We start from the raw sequence: 23,520 nt of genomic DNA, 5'->3' as shown, positions 1-23,520 counted from the left end.
TATTTTGTCACTTTTTAAACAACTAATGAAACTTTAAAAAATACATCTACATGTTAGTCATGGACTAATCTTTTCTTTGAATGCATCATTTTATCTAGCATGTATTTAGTATTTAATGTCCTTTAAAATATCCCTGAATGAAATAACAGGTACAAATATTGTCCTATAGCGCCACCTACTTTTTTTTTGTATTTTTTTTTTGACAGGTAAAAGTGCTGATTTCTTTGAGGCAATGCCCAGCAAGGCCCTTTTGGTATATTTTACCTATTGGCAGTTTAGTTTAGGCAAGGTTTTTTTTTATTTTGGGTAGCCTTTTTTTATTTTGATAGGGCTATTAGATTAGGTGTAATTAGTTTAAGGATCTTGTAATTTGGTTTTTATTTTCTGTAATTTAGTGTTTTGTTTTTTTGTAATTTAGCTAATTGTATTGAATTTAGTTAATTGTATTTAATTTAGGTAATTTATTTAATTATAGTGTAGTGTTAGTTGTTAGTGTAACTCAGGTTAGGTTTTATTTTACAGGTAAATTTGTATTTATGTTAACTAGGTAGTTATTAAATAGTTAATAACTATTTAGTAACTATACTACCTAGTTAAAATAAATACAAACTTGCCTTGAAATAAAAATAAAACCTAAGATAGCTACAATGTAACTATTAGTTATATTGTAGCTAGCTTATGGTTTATTTTACAGGTAAGTATTTTGTTTTAAATAGGAATTATTTAGGTAATGATAGTAATTTTTATTTAGATTTATTTTAATTATATTTAAGTTAGGGGGTGTTAGGGTTAGGGTTAGACTTAGATTTAGGGGTTAATAAATTTAGTATAGTGGCTGCGACGTTGGGGACGGCAGATTAGGGGTTAATAAATGTAGGTAGGTGGCGGCAATGTTAGGGGCGGCAGATTAGGGGTTAATAATATTTAACTAGTGTTTGCGAGGTGAGAGTGCAGTGGTTTAGGGGTTAATATATTTATTCTAGTGGCGGCGATGTCCAGCGCGCCAGATTAGGGGGTTAATAATTTTATTTTAGTGTTTGCGATGCGGGAGGGCCTCGGTTTAGGGGTTAATAGGTAGTTTATGGGTGTTACTGTACTTTTTAGCACTTTAGTTCTGAGTTTTATGCTACAGCTTTGTAGTGTAAAACTCATAACTACTGACTTTAGAATGCGGTACGAATCTTGACGGGACAGGGTGTACCGCTCACTTTTTGGCCTCCCAGGACAAGCTTGTAATTCTGGCGCTATGGAAGTCCCATTGAAAAAAGACTATACGCAATTTGCGTAAGTTGATTTGCGGTAAGGCCCAAAAAAGTGTGTGGTGCCCCTAAATCTGCAAGACTCATAATAGCAGCGGTAGTAAAAAAGTAGCGTTATAACCTGATAACGCTGCTTTTTCACTATAACGCAAAACTCATAATCTAGCCGATTGTTTTTCGTTTTAAAGAAAATACACATATTTCTCTTTAATATAATTTTATACATAGGTATTTACACATTGTGTTTGCTTGACAGATATCATCTAAATTAATAAAATGTATATGATTTGAACTGATTACACAATTCTCATCCTCATGGTAATTAAATCTAGGTTATAGGTTCCTGTTTGATTTCAACACACCTGATTCGTGTTATAATCTGATATATTGCAAATAGTATTTTATGTATATAAATATAGTCATTGCTTGGAAAATATCACTATAGTTTACTAGTCAGGGAGTTATTAGACCATACAATATTAAAGGGAAATTATTATGCAAAAATGGCAATCTAATTTATTACAGCATTAAAGTTAGTTGCTATGTGTTGATTATTAATCACCCCAAATCACTGGCCAAATCACTGACTGGCTCACTGGTGGTTTCCACCTTGGCAGATACAATGCTTACGGCTCCCAAACAAAATGTTACTTTTGTGTTTAACTTCTTTGCAGGTTAAATGCATGGTTAGAGTCAGTAATTTAATTACATTTCAATAACGATTCTAACAATGTTTTTACATCAGAATGTCCCATTAAATATAGGGGAAAAAATATTATTTGTCCACTGCAATTTGTTACTAGTTCAGGGCAATTGCACTTCTGATCTGTGATATAGTTAGAAATCTGTGTTATTGTGCGTGCTGCTGCAATACTGTTGCTATCAGATTTAATTATAATAAACAAGAAGTATTTAAGATCAATAATAAATAGCTATATTATGTGAAATTCCCATGAATATGCATTTAATGTTCTGTTGGTGACTTCTAAATCTCCCATTTACAAGTAGTTAAAAAAACATTGTTCTTTGTTTCATCTAGAAGAGAATATTTTGAAATATATTTCACTTTCTTATTTTATGAAAAACTCATGTTGCTGTGTTGAATTAAACAGCATTTCCTTGTCTTATTTACAGATGTGTGTCCCTCTCCAACAATAGAACAGAAGTTATCCTCATCAGCCAATGAGGTGTAGCAGGAAGTAAAAAAAAAAAAAAGACCAATACTGCATATTAGTTTGCTATTAAAATATCCACAGATGCAACTGGACTTTTGATACAGAATTGCTGATTCAGTCACATGAATAAAATAAGAAATCTCCTTTATTTATAGTGCATGACAAATATGAAAAATGAAAAACGTATCAGGTACAAATAAAAGCGGTAATCGTAGCACAGGGAGACCGAAGCTTCAAGCTTTCATGTGCATAGACACTTGATCACTTGAGAAATATAACATATTATATATATATATATATAAATTGTCAATGCTGGTCTTTCATATGCCGGATATACATTTTTTGAGTACAGTGTCCTGTTAAAGGGATATGAAACCAAAAATTTTGTTTTCTTTCTTTTATGATTCAGATAGAGCAGGCAATTTTAAACAATGGTCTCCTTTACTTCTATTATCAAATTTTCTTCATTCTCTTGGTATATTATGTTGAAAAGCAGGGACGGGAGCTCAGCAAAAATATTATTCATATGCAAGAGCACTATATGGCAGCGCTATTTCCTGCCATGTAGTACTCCAGACACCTACCTAGGTATCTCTTCAACAAAGAATACCATAAGAACTAAGCAAATTTGATAATAGAAGTAAAGGAGAAATTTTTTTTTTTAATTTTAAGTTCTGTCTGAATCACAAATAAAAAGTTTTTGGTTTTACATCCCTTTAATTCTTGCCCTTTAATTCCTTTTTTTATTCTTTCTTTATGACTTCTGTTTCAGGCTCCAAATTCATTCTTTCTTCTTAAGTTTCTCCACATCATAATTTTTTAAGAGAAGATATTCCAATAAATCTGGAGCCCAGTCTCTGAGAAGAAGTGGGATTTTGGTAGCTTGATATTGGTAATAAACCTCTTTTTTACGGAGGGCTCCCCCTTTAATTATCTCCAATGCACATTCTTCCTTTGGAGCAGCTGGTTGCTGGATCACTTCCCCTACTGTATTTATAGCGGAGTCTACACAATAAAAATAGAATATTAATACAACTGTAAAATTATTTTCCTTATGATCATTGTTTCAAATTCAACAAATTATACAATGTTGCTGCTATATGATAAGGAGTTAATGTTTACCCACCTGTGTCAATATAACTGATAACGCACAGTGTGATAGAAACGTTGTTTTTCAGCTGTTTAAATTCCATGCGCAAAGAGCTGAAAAAGCCATCCAGTGCAAACTTAGTGGTTGAATATGGCACAGTGAGAGGCAAGCCAACCTTACCTGGAAGGAAAGAAAATACTATTACTATGATTTATATTTAAACTATAGATTATAATAATAGTAAATTATAAGTACAGAACAAAATTAAATCCCCATTAAGGGCTAGATTACAATTGGAGAGCTAAAATAGTACACGCCCAAAAACGGGCAAATTTGCTTGTTTGTGAGCGTACGATAATTAGCCAGCCATTACAAGAGGATGGTTATTGCTACCGCAAGATCAGATCTCTGGTTAATTTTTAAAATGTGCCCCAAATGCCCCCAAAATACAGTGCACTAGGCAGTATTTTCAGGGGGTAAAGTTGGCAGCTGTGGGGTGTTAGAGAAAAAGGCATTGAAGAGTGCCTTTACATTGCAGTCTATGGCTGGGTACTGTGTGCTTATATACATATACATTTATGTGTTAATATGTGTATATATACACATATTAACACATAAATATATATGCATATAATCATATACATATATATTTAATATTTGCGGCCATCGCTGCTCGATTTACCCCATTCTCTGTGCTCCCATTGGAGCCTATGGAAGCGCGCTTTCGTGAGCGCAATGCTTTCTAGGAAGGTGAACGCGAGCATTGCATTTAACTTGTAATACCAGTGCATATTAGTGTGTGCTGGTATTACTTAGTGGAAAGTTAATATCGCTTGCTCGCAAGTGATATTTAGTGCTCCACTTGTATTCTGGCCCTAAAAAGAGACGGTAAAGGTAAACTTTTTTTTATCTACACTATTTAAATTACCGTCATTACTACCGCCATTTAAAGGGACAGTAAAGTCAAAATTATAGCTTTATGGTTCAGAGATAGGACATGCAATTTTAAACAACTTTCCAATTTACTTTTATCAGCAAATTTGCTTTGTTCTCTTGGTATTCGTGGTTAAAGGCTAAGCCTAGGTAGGCTCATGGGCTGATTTCTAAGCCTTTGAAGGCCACTTCTTACCTCAGTGCATTTTATTAGCTTTTCACAGCTAGATAGTGATAGTTTGTGTGTGCCATATACTGTATATAACATTGTGCTCACTCCCGTGGAGTTTTCCATGAGTCAGCACTAATTGGTTGAAATGCAGGTTTGTAAAAAGGCACTGAGACAAGGGGCAGGCTGCAGAGGCTTAGGTACAATGTAATCACAGAGGTAAAAAGTTTTTTTAATATACCAGTATTGGTTATGCAAAACTGGGGCATGGGTAATTAAAGGGACAGTCAACACCAGGATTTTTGTTTTTTTTTAAAGATAGATAATCCCTTTATTACACATTCCCCAGTTTTGCATAACCAATACAGTTATAATAATACACGTTATACCTTTGTAATTACCTTGTATCTATGCTTCTGCAAACTGCCCCCTTATTTCACTTCTTTTGACAGACTTGCATTTTAGCCAATCAGTGCTCACTCCTAGGAGCTTCACGTGCGTGAGCTCAATGTTATCTATATGAAACACATGAACTAACGCCCTCTAGTAGTGAAAATTCTTCAAAATGCTTTCAGATTAGAGGCGGCCTTCAGGGTCTAAGAAATTAGTATATTAATCTCCTAGGTTTAGCTTTCAACTAAGAATACCAGGGAACAAAGCAAAATTAGTGAGTGCAAATGTATATATAACATTAAGAGTCTGAAGCCAAATGGGCTAAATGAGGAAATACATTTTGCACCATTTTTGGGAAATTAAATTCTCAAGTTTTGGATTATGTCTGTGTTTTACCCAATTATGTGAGTTAGATATTGGACACTGAGTAAAGGTATAGGACATGTGCCCTTTTGTCTGACAGTTGATATGGGAACCTTAAATGAGACAATGTAGGATCACCCTAATACGCAAAATACTTCTATCCCCTATCTTTCTGTAAAATCTATCTTTTTTACAGCAATATAGTTTGTAATAATCATTTATATTGAAAAAGAAAAATAATGAGATTGAGCATTCATTTTCATATTGGCTCTTGCATATGTGCCAAACAAAACCTTTTGAGTTCATCCCACATATACATGTATAATGTAGTAGTGAATAATGTATATATTGTATAATAATCATCAAATTAGTATTCAAATTGAACCTCAAATATTTCACCAATGGCTAAACAAATAGGCAGAGCCTCATATATTTAAAAGGTAAAGGGCTGAGGGCCCAATTAGATTCAAGTCGGATGAAGCCTTGATACACAAAGGTGAAACGCGTGTAGCTGTGTGTGTGTCTGCGGTGAGATCAGCTGCTCACCGACGATGGAAATTCTCAGTTCCTTCCTGTCATGGCTGATGGTTCCTTTGAAGGCGTACAAATGTGTCTTCCTTTGAATGCTGTATGGTTCCACTGAAGTCGTGCAACATACAATAAGTGCCTTCCTTCATATGCTGTATGTTCCTGTTTAGTTACCAGAAAAGTGGTCGGATTCCCTTCAATTGCTTGTTTCCCACAATACCTTGAGACGGGCTGACTAGGTGGTCCTGTGAGTATCAAAGACTGGCTGCTATCAGTGCCGTGAGTCTCAGAAGATGTAAAGGTACAAACGTTTTGCTTCGCTACAAGAAAGTTACTTATGGGAATATGGATTACAAATGTTATTGGAATAATGGTTTTATCCTTTAACCTGAGAAGGGACTGACTGAACCTCTGTGGATGGCTGGTATATTCAGGTCCTTAATTAATTTGGAAACAGCATCTTTCTTTTGAAAATATTTATATTTATTTAACAGAATTTGGCTATTTTATCATGTACTGCTGATTTGATCCTGTTTAAGCTATTTAATTGCAGTAAAATACATGTTGCTAGATAAAATAGTGGTCTATTGCTCTTTTCTTTATATAGTATTCATTATACCACTATCTTGCACTGTTTGCAGTGGATGTTTATATAAAACGCTGCTTTCAAATGGTACTGCTATATATATACTTTTGGTGCTGATATAACAATATATATATATATATATATATATATATATATACAGTATATAAATATAAATATATAAATATATATATATATATATATATATATATATATATATTCAGAAGAAAGTAAAATGTGTTCACTCAGTATACTGGGTAGACACAAGTGATACTCTATAGTTGGCGCTAGTCAGTATTGTGTATGGTATAGTGGCAGCTATATAAGACAAGTACTGGTTGAGATGTGAGGTCCCAGTCAGTAAGTGAAAAATGTGTATACAAGAATAGATACAGCGCCTATATATCCATTTAAAATATGAGTGGTGTATGGGAATATGAGTGAAAACTAGAGCTGATTATTAGAAAAATAATAACAATTAAAAGAATATTTAAAAAATATAAATTATTAGAATCAATTATGCTTGAAGAATGATGAATAGATTATGAAACAGTGTTCATGTGAGTCTTTAGACAATATATAGTCCGTAGTAAATCTTCATAAGCAGTTGGTATCAGTAAATAGATGGTATGTAATACCCTTACCAGATAATACCTCAATCTGATGAGGTAAGTATGCCGCACTGGGGGTATATACAGATGGTAGAATCTTCTCCTTGTATTCAGATGTGGTGCCTCTTGTGTTTTCGTGAGCCTCCTGGAGTATGCAGGGATATGTTTCTTGTTGTAGATAAATCCCTTGTACTTCCTTTATGTTGGTAGTTAGCCTCTTGGAGTACCTTTTCTGTCTTGGTATACACTTCATGCGTCTCTAGACCTTCCTAAGATGGCCGTCTGTATTTTATCTCACAGTGCCGACCTTTCCAAGATGGCCGCCAGCAAGTTGAGCTTGCCGCGCTTTTTCAATTTAAATTGAATTGTTATTATTTTTCTAATAATCAGCTCTAGTTTTCACTCATATTCCCATACACCACTCATATTTTAAATGGATATATAGGCGCTGTATCTATTCTTGTATACACATATATATATATATATATATATATACATATATATATATATCTCCTATGTATATCTGCACTCACAATTCAATCAGGTCATCAACCAGTGTGCCTAAGTCAGAATATCCACAGGTTTCTTCAATCAAGGACTGCACTCACTGGATTTAGATACAGTATAAAATTATTTATTATGTGGTGATGTTTCGGGGTTCGCAGACCCCTTCCTCAGACCGTTTGTGTGTGTATGTTGTGAGAGTTAAGGGGATTGTGTTCAATAGAATATATGTTTCCCCACAATTTATGCAATGTTGGTGGTGGTATTGAAAGTAAATTATGTAATTGTATATTTCGGGTTGGTAATCCACTCCACAGTTTGGATGTGGCAGAAAATTTCAAGGGAGAAGTCCAGTTCAGGTTTTCCCCGCAAGTTAAAGGGACAGTATACACTCATTTTCATATAACTGCATGTAATAGGCACTACTATAAAGAATAAAATGCACAGATACTGATATAAAAATCCAGTATAAAACTGTTTAAAAACTTACTTAGAAGCTGTCAGTTTGGCTCTGTTGAAAAGGTAGCTGGAAAGCCCACTGCAAGTGGCAAATAAGACACTCCCCCCCCTCCCCCTTCGTTTACATATGAAAAGACCCCTTACACAAACAGGAGCAAGCTGGAGAAGGTAGCTGACAGTATTCACATAAAACTTTGGGGCTTGGTTAGGAGTCTGAAAATCAGAGCAATGTTATTTAAAAATAAGCAAAACTATACATTTATTTAAAAAAAAAAACTTTATGGGCTATATAAATAGATCATCTACAAAACATTTATGCAAAGAAAAAATGAGTGTATAATGTCCCTTTAAGCTTTTCTCACCTGCTGCTAATTAAGGTCAATTAACTCCTGTTAAATAGTGTTTGCTGAGGCTGCTAGATAGAACTTGTATGTGAAAGACAGAGGATATGGAGTTGTGCTGCTGTCTAGAGGTCCTAGGCCTGTGAGGTTTGAGATCTGTTTTGTAATTTTGCAGTTGTGTGTTTATTCTGTTTAGTAATAACCATTGTCCAAGGATTTATTTTTGTTTTTTGTTAATTTTAAAACGGTAATCCTGCAAATTTTCTGGGAGTATACAGGCCAAGGCTTTTACATCTAATCCAGTGTGTTTTAATCATAATGTGACATTTCAGGGTGGTGTCCCTTCATCAGATGTCTGATGAATGGGCACCATCCCATAACGTCACATGATGATTAAAAGTGTGTGATTATTCAAAACGGAGAGTGCGGGCATAATTATTTGAAGTAGGAACAAGTTAAACCCAGAGCACCCTGGAAGCTGTATTTTGACATTTTGAGTGCTGATCTCCAGCTACAAGGTAAAGACTATATACAGTGGGGGGAAAAAGTATTTAGTCAGCCACCAATTGTGCAAGTTCTCCCACTTAAGAAGATGAGAGAGGCCTGTAATTTTCATCATAGGTATACCTCATCTATGAGAGACAAAATGTGGAAACAAATCCAGACAATCACATTGTCTGATTTGGAAAGAATTTATTTGCAAATTATGGTGGAAAATAAGTATTTGGTCAATATCAAAAGTTTATCTCAATACTTTGTTATATATCCTTTGTTGGCAATGACAGAGGTCAAACATTTTCTATAAGTCTTCACAAGGTTGTCACACACTGTTGCTGGTATGTTGGCCCATTCCTGCATGCAGATCTCCTCTAGAGCAGTGATGTTTTGGGGCTGTCGCTGGGCAACATGGACTTTCAACTCCCTCCAAAGGTTTTCTATGGGGTTGAGATCTGGAGACTGGCTAGGCCACTCCAGGACCTTGAAATGCTTCTTACGAAGCCACTCCTTCGTTGCCCAGGCGGTGTGTTTGGGATCATTGTCATGCTGAAAGACCCAGCCACGTTTCATCTTCAATGCCCTTGCTGATGGAAGTAGGTTTGCACTCAAAATCGCACGATACATGGCCCCATTCATTCTTTCATGTACACGGATCAGTCGTCCTGTTCCCTTTGCAGAGAAACAGCCCCAAAGCATGATGTTGTCACCCCCATGCATCACAGTAGGTATGGTGTTCTCTCTCCTCCAAACACGACAAGCTGTGTTTCTACCAAACAGTTCTACTTTGGTTTCATTTGACCATATGACATTCTCCCAATCCACTTCTGGATCATCCAAATGCTCTCTAGCATACTTCAGACGGGCCCGGACATGTACTGGCTTAAGCAGGGGGACACGTCTGGCACTGCAGGATCTGAGTCCCTGGCGGCATAGTGTGTTACTGATGGTAGCCTTTGTTATGTTGGTCCCAGCTCTCTGCAGGTCATTCACTAGGTCCCCCATGTGGTTCTGGGATGTTTGCTCACCGTTCTTGTGATCATTTTGACCCCACGGGTTGAGATCTTACGTGGAGCCCCAGATCGAGGGAGATTATCAGTGGTCTTGTATGTCTTCCATTTTCTAATTATTGCTCCCACAGTTGATTTCTTTACACCAAGCTGCTTGCCTATTGCAGATTCAGTCTTCCCAGCCTGGTGCAGGTCTACAATTTTGTTTCTGGTGTCCTTCGACAGCTCTTTGGTCTTCACCATAGTGGAGTTTGGAGTGTGACTGTTTGAGGTTGTGGACAGGTGTCTTTTATACTGATTACAAGTTTAAACAGGTGCCATTAATACAGGTAATGAGTGGAGGACAGAGGAGCCTCTTAAAGAAGAAGATACAGGTCTGTGAGAGCCAGAAATCTTGCTTGTTTGTAGGTGACCAAATACTTATTTTGCACCATAATTTGCAAATAAATTCTTTCCAAATCAGACAATGTGATTGTCTGGATTTGTTTCCACATTTTGTCTCTCATAGTTGAGGTATACCTATGATGAAAATTACAGGCCTCTCTCATCTTCTTAAGTGGGAGAACTTGCACGATTGGTGGCTGACTAAATACTTTTTTTCCACACTGTATATATATATATATATATATATATATATATATATATATATATATATATATATATATATATATATATATAGTAAATATTTTATTATATATTTTCATGTGACAACACTGAAGAAATGACACTTTGCTACAATGTAAAGTAGTGAGTGTACAGCCTGCATAACATTGTATACATTTCCTGTCCCCTCAAAATAACTCAACACACAGTCATTAATGTCTAAACCATTGGCAACAAAAGTGAGTACACCCCTAAGTGGAAATGTCCAAATTTGGCCCAAAGTGTCAATATTCTGTGTGGGCACCATTATTTTCCAGCACTGTCTTAACCCTCTTGGGCATGGAGTTCACCAGAGCTTCACAGGTTGCCACTGGAGTCCTCTTCCACTCTCTACACAACGACATCACAGAGCTGGTGGATTTAAGAGACCTTGCGCTCCTCCACCTTCCATTTGAGGATGCCCCACAGATGCTCAATAGGGTGTAGGTCTGGAGACATGCTTGGCCAGTCCATCACATTTACCCTCAACTTCTTTAGCAAGGCAGTGGTCATCTTGGAGGAGTGTTTGGGGTCGTTATCATGTTGGAATATTGCCCTGCGGCCCATTCTCCAAAGGGAGGGGATCATGTTTATCTTCAGTATGTCACAGTACATGTTGGCATTCATGGTTCCCTCAATAAACTGTAGCTCCACAATGCCGGCAGCACTCATGCAGGCCCAGACCATGACACTCCCACCAACATGCTTGACTGTAGGCAAAACACACTTGTCTTTGTACCCTTCACCTGGTTGCTGCCACACACACTTGACACCATCTAAACCAAATAAGTTTATCTTGGTTTCATCGGACTACAGGACATGGTTCCAGTAATCCATGTCCTTAGTCTGCTTGTCTTCAGAAAACTGTTTGCAGGCTTTCTTGTGCATCATCTTTAGAAGAGACTTCCTCCTGGGACGACAGCCATGCAGATCAATTTGATGCAGTGTGTAGCGTATGGTCTGAGCACTGACAGGCTGCTTACTCCCCAGCCCTTTAACCTCTGCATCAATGCTGGCAGCGCTCATACGTCTATTTCCCAAAGACAACCTCTGGGTATGATGCTGAGCATGTGTACTCAACTTCTTTGGTCGACCATGGCGAGGCCTGTTCTGAGTGGAACCTATCCTGTGAAACTACTGTATGGTCTTATCCACCGTGCTGCAGCTCAATTTCAGGGTCTTGGCAATCTTCTTATAGCCTAGGCCATCCTTATGTAGAGCAACAATTCTTTTTTTCAGGTCGTCAGAGAGTTCTTTGCCATGAGATGCCATGTTGAACTTCCAGTGACCAGTATGAGAGAGTGTGAGAGCGATAACACAAAATCTAACACACCTGCTCCCCATTCACACCTGAGACCTTGTTACACTAACGAGTCACATGACATATCTCTCTCTTTCTCTCTCTCTCTCTCATAGAAAATCATAGTTTAAAAGTCAACTCCACTATTTGACCTTCTGTTGAGCTCAACTTCAGCTTAGTGTTTAAGTGATTGCCGACATGGGTTTTTCAGTGTGCCCCCGAAGAAGTCTGTTATATGTGAGGAATTTAGCGTACCCGTGCAACCCAACATCTAGATGTAAATGCACTGTAGATTTCACGCAAGCGCTAATATCATATACAAATAGATTTATTAAATATGAACATTGCATAAATATGTTTTTGCATTCTTTCATCTACTTAACTGCAAAGGGCTACATTGTTTTTATGTCTATATAGGTTTGTAAATATATATATATATTTATATTTATTTATTTAGACATGTATATGTATGTATCTCTATGTTAAAGCCTTTTGCAACACCTCATTTCTTTGAACCCTTAACTTTTGTGTGCAATATTTTTTGGTAATAATTTTTATTATGTATTTTTGATGTTTTGTGACACTTTTTGTTTTGCGAAACAGTTAACCAGAGCTCTGAGGATTAAATACCTTCATTGTTAATGTTTTTGTTGTTAAAGTTTTTCTTTTTTGAATTGTTAAAAATATTCAATTTTATGTCTGACAGGTGTTTATTTTTAGCTTCTTAAATCCTCTTTAATGTTTCTCTTTAGGTTCTCAAATGTTTACTTTACTTTATTTCTAAGCTATCTGAAGGAATAATATAATTTTATGACCCAATGTTCACCTGCAAAGGATGAGACAACAACCACATTCCCATGGCTCTTCTTCAGCATTGGTAGAGCTTCCACAGTCATTGTGGCATAACTCAATACATTGATCTCGAGAAGATTCCTCACATGGTCCACGTCCCCATCAAAGTAACCAAAGTATGTGTAACCAATATGGTTCAAAATGAGCATATCTAGACCACCTGTAAACAAGAGCAAATAAACACTCAATTATCCTGGAGAATAGAGAATATTAAATAACGGTAAAACCTGGCTATAAAAAATGAAATGTTTTTTAATAATTTGATCAGTTATAAATACTATGTATTTGATTTATAACAATATTTTACTTTAAACAAAGAAAAAAACACAACTTATTTTTAATTAAAAAATATATATTATCCAGTTACCTACAGTCAATGGTCTCTGGCAGACAACCCACGGAAGCCTTTTTTCCCTTATAAGCATCATTGTGTGGCATAGCCAAAAATAAGCCATACTGCCCATTCAATAGATAAGGTCGGCTATGCACGCTGTCTCCATTCTTTACTATTTAAACTTGAGCACAGGGTTTTGAGCGTAAACCAGTCTTGTTCTCATTGGCTGTACCTCACAATGAAGTTAGAAGAAGCATTTTGGTTGGGCAGCTAAATGGGACTGAGCATGGCTAATTAAAAGATACCTGAAAATAGCTGAGATCCCAACTGGGGGAGGTATCACACATATCAAAATAAATTATAGTTATTAGCTACAGGTCTCAATTTGTGTTAGATAACATGAATGGCATGCTTGCTGTTAATTCTTTTTCACTCTCAGTATTTATGAACATTGTATTTGATTGATACATCTATTGTCTCAGTTTTAATTAAATAATTTACATCTATTAGCTGCAGAATGTGTGCAGAATATAGAGTATGTCTGGTAAAGTAAAATGAAAGTCAAAATTAAACTTTCATGATGCAGACAGATCATGCAGTTTTAAGACACTTCTTAATTCATTTCACTTGTATCTCTTGGTATCCTTTGGTGTAAAGTATATGTACATATCCTCACACATTTGTCTCTTGCCATTAGCTCACTAGATGTGTTCAGCTAGTAGTGCATTGCTGCTCTGAAGCATATTTTAACTATGTGTTTAAATATATATTAAAATTAAACTTTCATTATTCAGATAGGCCATGCAATTTTAAACTACTTTCCAGTTTACTTCTATTATCAACTTTGCTTTGTTCACTTGTTATCCTTTGTTGAATAGTATGGCCAGGAGCAGCATTGCACTACTAATAGCTATGTGAACAGATCTGGTGAAAACTATAACCCGTTTAACTTTTTATGCAATATTAAAAAAAAAAAAAAAATCATTATATGATAGTGTTATAATGAGTGTAACTGTACTTTCAAATATTATTTTGATGTATTTTGTGCAACTTTGTTGTCTCACATAACAGTTAACCAGATCTCTGAAGTTGCACGTTAAATTTGATTACGCTCAAGCAAACGCATGTACCTTCAACCTGTTATACGTGCACTACTTCTAAGAGCCGTGATAAACTCCTAATTGCTCATGCGCAACAGTTAGAGCACCACTCGTAATCTAGCCGCATATGTATAACACATTTCAAACTATACGCTTTCATATTAAAAATAAAACAATGTGTATAATTCATGTATAAGTTCGCTCACAATACATTTATAGATAATATTCATTGTGATTCACCTTTCCCATAAGATTGTTTTTGATTGTATCATACTTACATAAAAACACTAAAGACCCAATGATCAAAAACGTGCAACCTTGGAGAGAAATTGCAGGCGTTGTATTGTAATGCATGCGCCTTTCCTTCACATACAGAACCATAGTAGTGATATAAACATCTCTCAAGGTAGAATTTGTCTTTCTAAAATTATTTGGGGAATGTTGCTGTACTGACGAGACTTCTTAGATTATCCTTCCTGAGCAGAGAGATTTAGATAATAAATAACATCAGAGTAAGGCCTTTTAAATGATAACTTACCAAATAATCGTTCAGCTTCCTGTACTACGGACTTAGCAAATGTCATGTTATCCATACTTCCTGGGATATAGTAGGCAGAAGCCGCTCCGAGCTGAGTGCACTTTTCAATCACCTAAAAATTGTATACAAATAAACTGGTTAATTTGTAGAGTACAGTCACTAATTGTGTTTAGAAATGCAATGGAATGTTTTTTTCTCTACACTTTTATATATCTCCAAGTTGATTTCAAGCTAGTTTATTTTAACATTTTTATTATGTTGAAATGTTTGTGTTATTATTGGTTTCTTTATAAAAGATTTTCATGTTTTAAAATGATATACTGTATTTTTGGCATATAAGATGCAGTTGTTGTTTTTTTACATAAATAACTCCTTACTTATTTTATGCAAAAAGGGAACAGTAGAAATTAGAAAACAGACACAAAGGGGTGCTTATTTGTTTCTACTACCAGAGATAAGGTGTTCAAAACACTGGAAAGAGGGCAATATGAGGATAGGAGGGATGACTTATAATGGGAGACACTCTGATTGAAGAGAAGACAAAAAATTATGGATATATCTGGGAAGGGGTTAACTGGAATAATAAAATAAATAATAATATTGCTGTAACTGATTGATTTTGGGGAAGAAATAAACTTTATGGGCTAGATGACAAGTAAAGCTTAATCAATAGAGCAGGGTGTGCTATCTTTTGTGCAACCTTGTGCAAAGAATAACACATCATCTGGTATTACAAGTGGATTGTGGTAAAATTACAATCAATGCAATTAAAACTTTTTTTAGTGTGCCCTATACTTTCAATAGATAGCAAAGGGAACAATATTAGCATGCTCATTGCAATCGTATAACAAGTGGTAAATTAAAGGGACAGTAAAGTCCAAATTAAACTTTCATGATTCAGATAGCACATGTAATTTTAAACAACTTTCCAAATTACTTTTATCATCAAATTTGCTTTTTTTCTCTTGGTAGGCCACCTCTTATCTCACAGTCTGGCTGTGAATAGCTAATAACATGTACTGTTTGTTCATGTGTGCCATCAAGATTACATTGTGCTCACCCTAGTAATAGTGTATAATAAAAAAAATGCCAAATGTGTACTCACACAAATGTGAGCTATTAAAGGGACAGTCTACTTCAAAATTTTTAATGTTTAAAAAGATAGATAATGCCTTTATAAACCATTCCCCAGTTTTGTATAACCAACATGGTTATAATAATACACTTTTTACCTCTGTGATTACCTTGTATCTAAGCCTTTTCTGACAGCCCCCTGATCAAATGACTTTATTTATTGACTTACATTTTATCTAATTAGTGCAGTGTCTGCCACAAGCCATGGGCGTTAGCACCATGTACTCTATATGGCTCACATGAACTAACATGAACTAGCTCTCCTCTGTTGCGAAAAGCAAATTAAAAACATGTGATAAGAGTAGGGATGGGCGAATGTGTAAATTTCCGAATTCGAATGTTAGAACAAATGTTATTACCGAAATTCGAATTACAAATCCTAATGTTGATACAAACGAATATGCTTAAAAATTCTATAATCAAATGCTATTTACAGTTTTTGAATGTCACTTTCGAATTTGAATGTTTAAAATTAGATTGAATATCCACATACGAAATTTCGAATTTAACAAATACTATTCAGAAGTTCAATAGTTCATATGGTAGGGAATCTAGTAAATTGATACATAATAGATACAATTATATCAATTTGAATGTTTCTATTGCGATCAAATATTGTATAGTTTGAATATTAAATTTAAAGAAAGCATTAGAAATACTATAACAAACATATAAATTCAATTTTTTTTTATTTGAATATTGCATAATTCGAATATTACATTTAAAGAAAGCATTATAGAAATACTATTACAAATATATAAATTTGAATTTTTCAAAACAAATATTTTCGAATGTAATCGTAAAATTCGAAACTGAACATTCGAAAATCGAATGTTAGAATGTTATGTAAACATTCAAAATTCGATTCGAACAAACAAACTTGTTAAAATTTGTTTCATTTTTTCGAATGTTGAGAAACATTCGCCCATCCCTAGTTAAGAGGCTGTCTTTAGTGGCTCACAAACAGGCAGAAATTTAGAGGTTTAAATGTTATAAAGTCTATTAATATAACAATGTTGGTTGTGCAAAGCTGGGGAATGGGTATTAAAGGCGTTGTCTATCTTTTTAAACAATTCTGGTGTAGTCTGTCCCTTTAAAGCTCAACGAATGGGCAGTCTTGAAAATAAAGCTAAAAGTCACAAGTAGTGTATCTTTCCGGATTCTGTCTTATCCAAACACAGCTTACCTTTAAAACACACATTTTCCCACTGTAATTTGTAATAGATAAAATAGCAAAGTGAAAGGTAGCGCAATTGAAATGCAGCTTTGGATTGCTCCTATTGATATTTCTATATAGAACCAACAACAAAATGTCAAATCACAAATTTAATATAGATTAAATTTCATGCATTAGCAAAATCTCAAAATATGTAAAAATATATTAAATCAAATGTGACACCGGTGTCAATCGATAATAAAATTCACTATGTATTTACTCAACAATCATAGACATTCATACTTCACATTCACTCCTCAAAAACATGTAGCTACAATCTCTTATTTTAATGATCAACTGTTCAAAAGACTGATTTCATGAGAGACAAACAGTTCATAAAGATGATTCGGTGAAAAAAATCAAATAAAGCTTCCTGCCTTATCTGCAGAATATATGGCACAATGTCTGACATGTATGCAACTGAAGGAAGAAATTATAACTTATTGGAAGAACACAGTTTTTCTCCTGCCAACTCCAACATTCCCATTTAATATATAGGTTTTCTCAATCATTGTACATAGGTCCCCTAAGTTTCTGTTTGTGAAATAATTTAGCAAATACATAAATTTAGTTCAATCTCTAAATGGTTCATTCCATAAACCTTATGTCCGATCACTCTATGTGGATGCAACTGTTACATTTTGTGGGGCCACATGACACTGTACATGACGTTTTTTAATGTAATCCGTCCTATACTTTAACTGTGAGATCATTTGGGCTTCACATATATTTTGAAATATTATTTAAAAAAAAAAAAATTTTCATTGTACGTCAGTCACCGCGTACATGCGCACTGAAGGCTACTCGCCTGTATAAATCCTGGACCTTTATTCAGCTGATAGGGTCGCGTGCACATGCGCAGAGTGTGTCTGGAGCACATGCGAAATGAAAGTTTATGCCCATATAACTCCTGGACCCTTTGCTTCTACTACAACAGCTGATTTTGGGAGGTTGTGCCTCTTGCGCATGTGCAGTGAGCGCCACACACCTCCAACAGCTGATGTCACATCACCGGAAGTGACGCAGGTCTTGAATTTTTTAAGTCGAGACAAAATTTATAACACTGGTTTTGCTACGCTGGGCGTCTCTTTGAATTACTTTGCGTCACTCACTATGTGACCTGCATGCTCGCCAGAAACATAAGTTATGAAGCAGCGGTCTTTGATCAGGCGGATAAGGATCGCCGGAAATCAACCCGATCGAGTACGATCGGGTTGATTGACACCCCCTGCTGGTGACAAATTGGCCGCGAGTCTGCAGGGGGCGGCGTTGCACCAGCAGCTCTTGTGAGCTGCTGGTGCAATGCTGAATACGGAGAGCGTATTGCTCTCCGCATTCAGCGATGTCTGTCGGACCTGATCCCACTGTCGGATCAGGTCCGACAGACATTTCTTAAATATGCCTCCTAAGCTGGTTAGGAGGTTTAGATGTTAGTGGGTATTTTGCGGTGGTGGTTGTGGTGGTTTAGGGGTTAATAGAGTAGTGGGGTATTTTGCAGTGAGCTATGTGGCATTTAGGAGTCATTAAAGTAGAGGGGACTTTATGGTGGACTATGTGGTGGTTTAGTTGTATTAGAGTAGGGGGATTATGGCGATTTGGATTAGCATGCAAGTATCGGTAATTACCGCTCCTCTTGAAATCTAGCCCTTAGTGTGATTTGTGTTTCTATATTAATTAAATAACAGTTTTTTGGTCTGTCTCATTTTGATATTTGTTGGGAATGGAGAGTTATGAAAAACAATCAAAATTCTGCATTTAAAACCAGTATTACAACATCTTTTTTTATTGTTCTAAATAAAAGGATTGTATAACTTTTTTTTGTTTATGTATATTCTATAAGCAGAATGTAATTTTGACTTACTTGGTATCCTGAAATGCTACTGCTAGTTCAAGTTTGAAGAAGCACCTAGTAATTACAACACTGCTTGGCAGTCTTTCAATAAATTAACATACTATACCTATCAACTGTGAAGCGCTTTCTGAATATATTAACATGTCTGCTGCAATGGCCAAACACCCCCACCACATACCGTATTTGGAGGAGCCAATGCAGAATTGTTACTGAATTAGAAACTAGTCCTATCCATGGATTGTTTTGTAGTGTCTTATCACATCTTATAAGGTCAATTCGGAAACACATGAGACAGGGTTAGACTTGTGAAGCCTGGTGTGTGCACTTCCAGTTTTCATAATAGGAAAAGGACAAATTTCCTTTTGACAATCACAGGAAAAAAGGTCAAAATAAATAAAGTATTTTATAAAGTTTTATTTACTATGCAGAAGCAAACTTTTTATATTACAATCTCAAAGGGTTTCATTTCCCTTTAAGATGAACAGTGTAGACTGATAATGGTTGGTGTGACTCCTTTAGATAATAAGATATATCAGGATAAACAATGACAAATACATTTGTTGATGAGGTTCAGAAGGTTCTCCCTAGGGTGCATCCTTTAAAAAATCCCTGGCTGTACCCAAACATCCCTGTATCTGAATTAACACCCATATATAACCTTTTCTCTTGTAATGTTAAATAAAATGTTATATCATAAGTTTATACAACATTTATTATTCACATTCTTTAATGTATTGTTTTTTTAAAAAAACTTTATTTCTAGGAGGTACACTTTCAATATTAATTTTCTTCCTTGTATTGTAATGGTAAAATGTTTACTCACTCTATGGGGTCAATTTATTAAGGTGCAGACAGACATGATACGCTGTTCTGGTGCAATGCCGTCCCCTGCAGATTCGCGGCCGCTAGCAGGGGGGGTCAATCAACCCGACCGGAGTGAGTGAATGAACGTTTTACCATTACAATACAAGGAGCAAAATTATTATTGATTAACAGTGATCACTCTACTAGTAAGGGTGTTCTCATTATGCTTTGCAGTGGTTTAACACACAGGAATCAATCAATGTCCTTTAGAAAAACTTTGTCAAATTGTTTATCTACGCACGTCCTTATAGACTTAATAAATTAATTCTGTATAAAAATTATGAAAAACATTTTTAAAGGCTTGTGATCAATCCCTTAGCTAGCAAAGGGCACAAGTGCTAAAATATAATGGTATGATGAGTTAGAGCTTTTTATTTGCCATTACAATATCCCTTTAAGGCCTAGTTTCCATTGCTGTTGTAAGCTAGAGGTAACATAAAACATCTCTATAGACTTTAATGGTGATGCTTTTTACCACCAGTTTACAACAGCAATGGAAGCTAGGCCTACATGTCCTAATCAGATAAATGGTTATTCTTTTGCATTTTTAAAAAACTTTGTATTAGAGCCAGACATTTCATTATACAGCAATTCTTACCTTTTTGAGTTTTGCTTCTGTTCTTGCTGTTATGAGTATGTGTGATCCCATCTGTGCCAAGTGATATGCCATCTGCTCCCCGATGCCTGAGCTGGCTCCTGTCACTATCACCCTCTTGCCCTTCAACATGGCTGCCAAGAGAAACACATTAATAAAGAGTAGTTAGGCATATGCATTTATTTGTTAATATAAGGGCAATGAAAAAAAAAGCACTTTACCTAAAATGGTCAAACTTCAAGACAGAATGACAAAATTTTACCCCAGATAACCAAACTTAAAGGGACACTGTAACCAAAATTTTTCTTTCGTGATTCAGATAGAGCATGAAATTTTAAGCACATTTCTAATTTACTCCTATTATCAAATTTTCTTTATTCTCTTGGTATCTTTATTTGAAATGCAAGAATGTAAGTTTAGATGCTGGCCCATTTTTGGTGAACAACCTGGGTTGTCCTTGCTGATTGGTGGATAAATTCATCCGCCAATAAAAAAGTGCTGTCCAGAGTACTGAACCCCAAAAAAGCTTCAATGCCTTCTTTTTCAAATAAAGATAGCAAGAGAACGAAGAAAAATTGATAATAGGAGTAAATTAGAAAGTTGCTTAAAATTGCATGCTCTTTCAATTACAAAAGAATAATTTTGGGTTCAGTGTCCCTTTAACAAAACAGTAAACACCTTGAAATTGTAATATTAAATAAAAACTTTGCAATATGCTTTCACTATTTTGCTTCTTTTCCCTATAATTTTAAGAGATTTTACGTATATGTTAAATCACTTGAAAGTAATAACAACATAGCTGTAAAAAGCTGACAAGAAAATATCACATGAACATCTCTTAGTAAAAAAAAAAAGTGTCTCAATGTCTTCAGCTCAACAGAGCAAGTGTGCAGTGATCAAGAGCTACTCCTATTATTGTCATCTGCATGGGGAGGAAAAAAAATCAGCTAATCAGTACTGAGGTCAAACTTTTAATTTTTTTTGTGATCTAATGGGATTTACCTGAAGTCTTGCAAGATTTCATAGTAAACGGTCTTAAAGGAACATTGTACACTGTATTTTTCTTTGCATAAATGTGTTGTAGATCAGTGTTTCTCAACCACGTTCCTCAAGTACTCCCAACAGTCCAGGTTTTCATTATAGCTGAACTAGAGCACAGGTGAAATAATCAGCTGATCAGTTACCATAGTAACAAACTTACTCTCACCCATTAGCCGAGTATTTCACCTGTGCTCTAGTTAAGCTATAATGTAAACCTGGACTGTTGGGGGTACTTGAGGACCATGGTTGAGAAACACTGTTTAAGATGCTCCATTTATATAGCCCGTCTGGGAGTGTTTTTGTAAAAATGTATAGTTTTGCTTATTTTTAAATAACATTGTGCTGATTTTCAGACTCCTAAACAAGCCCCAAAGATTTAGATGTATACAGACTTCAGATTGCTTTTGTTTGTTTAATGGGTCTATTCATATGCAGGGGAGGGTCTGCTCTCAACCCCTTTCAGTGGGTGTTCCAGCCTAATCTCATTGACAGTGCTAAATGGGAGTTTCTAAGTAAGTTTTAAAATGTTTTATACTGGATTTTTATATCAGTATCTGTGCATATTATTCTTTATAGTGGTGTCTATTACATGCAGTTAAATTAAAATTGGTGTACACTGTCCCTTGGAAGTAAAGTGACTGTGCCTCCACATGCCAAATGCACGCTTCTTTGCAAGTACCAGGACTAGCATCCTGATTGGGTGTTTAATGTGCCTCTACTGTGGTATGTGGCTACTGAGGAAACTTTTAGGTAAAATATCTTTGTTTTGTAAATAGAAATGTTCATGAGATATTTTCTAGTCAGATTTTAACAGACATGCTGCATCACTCAGGTGGAACAGCAACTTAAACTATTAAATTTATGCTAACAGAGTTCAGTCTATTTTTAAAAATTCAGAGACATGTTCAAAACAGAAATGATAATTGTTAAAAATCTTTCCAAATGGGGGGAGGAGCCAACTCTGCAACTGAACGGCAGCACATTCTCATAGCTCTGCACATACTGTACCAAAATTCAATTAAATGACCGTTTAGCCCAAATATATGGACATCATTCTAGATCAGAATGCCCAGGGGACCTGCATGATCAATTTTAAAGAGAGCCATTAAGAGTTACAGGGATCTCAGGACCCGGGTATATACGCCTATGGCCGATAGCAGACACTAAGAGCTGGAGCAGCCATCTTGCGGCCTGCGCAATATCTGTGCTGGAGTCGGGGATCGATCTAAGCTTATTGTAATACCCTCTGAGTGACTGCTCAATTATGGAAGACCCGGAGCGCATCATGGAAGAGATACGCAACTTTTTGGATAGCTGCCGTGAGGTGTTTGTATACTCAGCTGTGCCGACAGCAAGGCAGATGGAACACGCTGACTACAAGTTTTCCCTTACAGCTGCTCCTAAGATAGAGCCAGCGTGCATGAAAAGGATGGGCACCGTTGGTGCCGAGACTGCTGCTGAGCGCTCGGGCCCCTCCAGTATTGCAGGCGCTGCGTCTGGGATATCAGATACCGCGGACCATGCTACTGCAATGAGATACCAAATGGCCGCAATGCCCTTGAGGAGATCATGTCATAAATCGACAATGGAGCTACTCTACATCCGTCATAGCTGGAAGCAATCCTTAGGTGAGGAGGATCAGGTCTCTGCGACTCTACCTGATAACACGGAGGTGGCGATCCCTTATGGCCTCAGAAAGGGGATCGGATAGTTTAGACATATAATGGGAGACACACTTGCGAGTCTGAGACTCTGTATACGGACTCGTAATATTCGGAGGTATCCAGCTTTTTCCTATGCCTATACCACGCTCCTATGCCTAGACTCCTGGTCTAGGTGCTGAGTTCTTAGACTTGCTTTACCACTCGCATAATATTTGGAATGAGAGACATATCACTCCACAGCACTGTTGATTAAATGCTTTCTTGCTGATAGCTACTGTAGATGTTATACTACTTTTAAGTTTTCAGTGTTCTATGCTCAGCTACCATGGGCCATTTCTTGTGCAGACAATGAGAGTTAATCTTTACAATGTTTGTATTTCAGAGGACCCCTTTCAGTTCAGAAGGAATTGAGCTTATGGGTTATGCAAAAGTTATTGCTTGTCTAACGATATAATAGCAACTCTGTTGACTGCTT

At 36.0% G+C, this 23,520-nt stretch overlaps 1 protein-coding gene across 3 annotated transcripts in view; it reads right to left on the bottom strand.

The window, feature by feature from the left end:
• Positions 1-2,561: 2,561 nt before the first annotated feature.
• HSD11B1 (hydroxysteroid 11-beta dehydrogenase 1) overlaps positions 2,562-23,520 on the bottom strand; it is an 84,884-nt gene continuing 63,925 nt past the window's right edge. For all 3 annotated transcript variants that reach the window (XM_053704689.1, XM_053704690.1, XM_053704687.1), the window contains exons 2-6: positions 20,344-20,474; positions 14,680-14,791; positions 12,682-12,867; positions 3,561-3,704; positions 2,562-3,439 (exon numbers count right to left, since the gene is read on the bottom strand). In XM_053704689.1, the coding sequence (XP_053560664.1) occupies positions 3,216-3,439; positions 3,561-3,704; positions 12,682-12,867; positions 14,680-14,791; positions 20,344-20,472 (795 nt within the window). In that variant the 5' untranslated portion in view covers positions 20,473-20,474 and the 3' untranslated portion in view covers positions 2,562-3,215. The remainder of the gene's footprint in view (positions 3,440-3,560; positions 3,705-12,681; positions 12,868-14,679; positions 14,792-20,343; positions 20,475-23,520) is intronic.

The sequence above is a fragment of the Bombina bombina genome, chromosome 3 (genome assembly GCF_027579735.1).
Source record: "Bombina bombina isolate aBomBom1 chromosome 3, aBomBom1.pri, whole genome shotgun sequence".
Lineage (NCBI taxonomy): Eukaryota > Metazoa > Chordata > Amphibia > Anura > Bombinatoridae > Bombina > Bombina bombina.
Note: the sequence above shows the minus strand (reverse complement) of the source record. Positions and strands in the feature narration are given on the sequence as shown.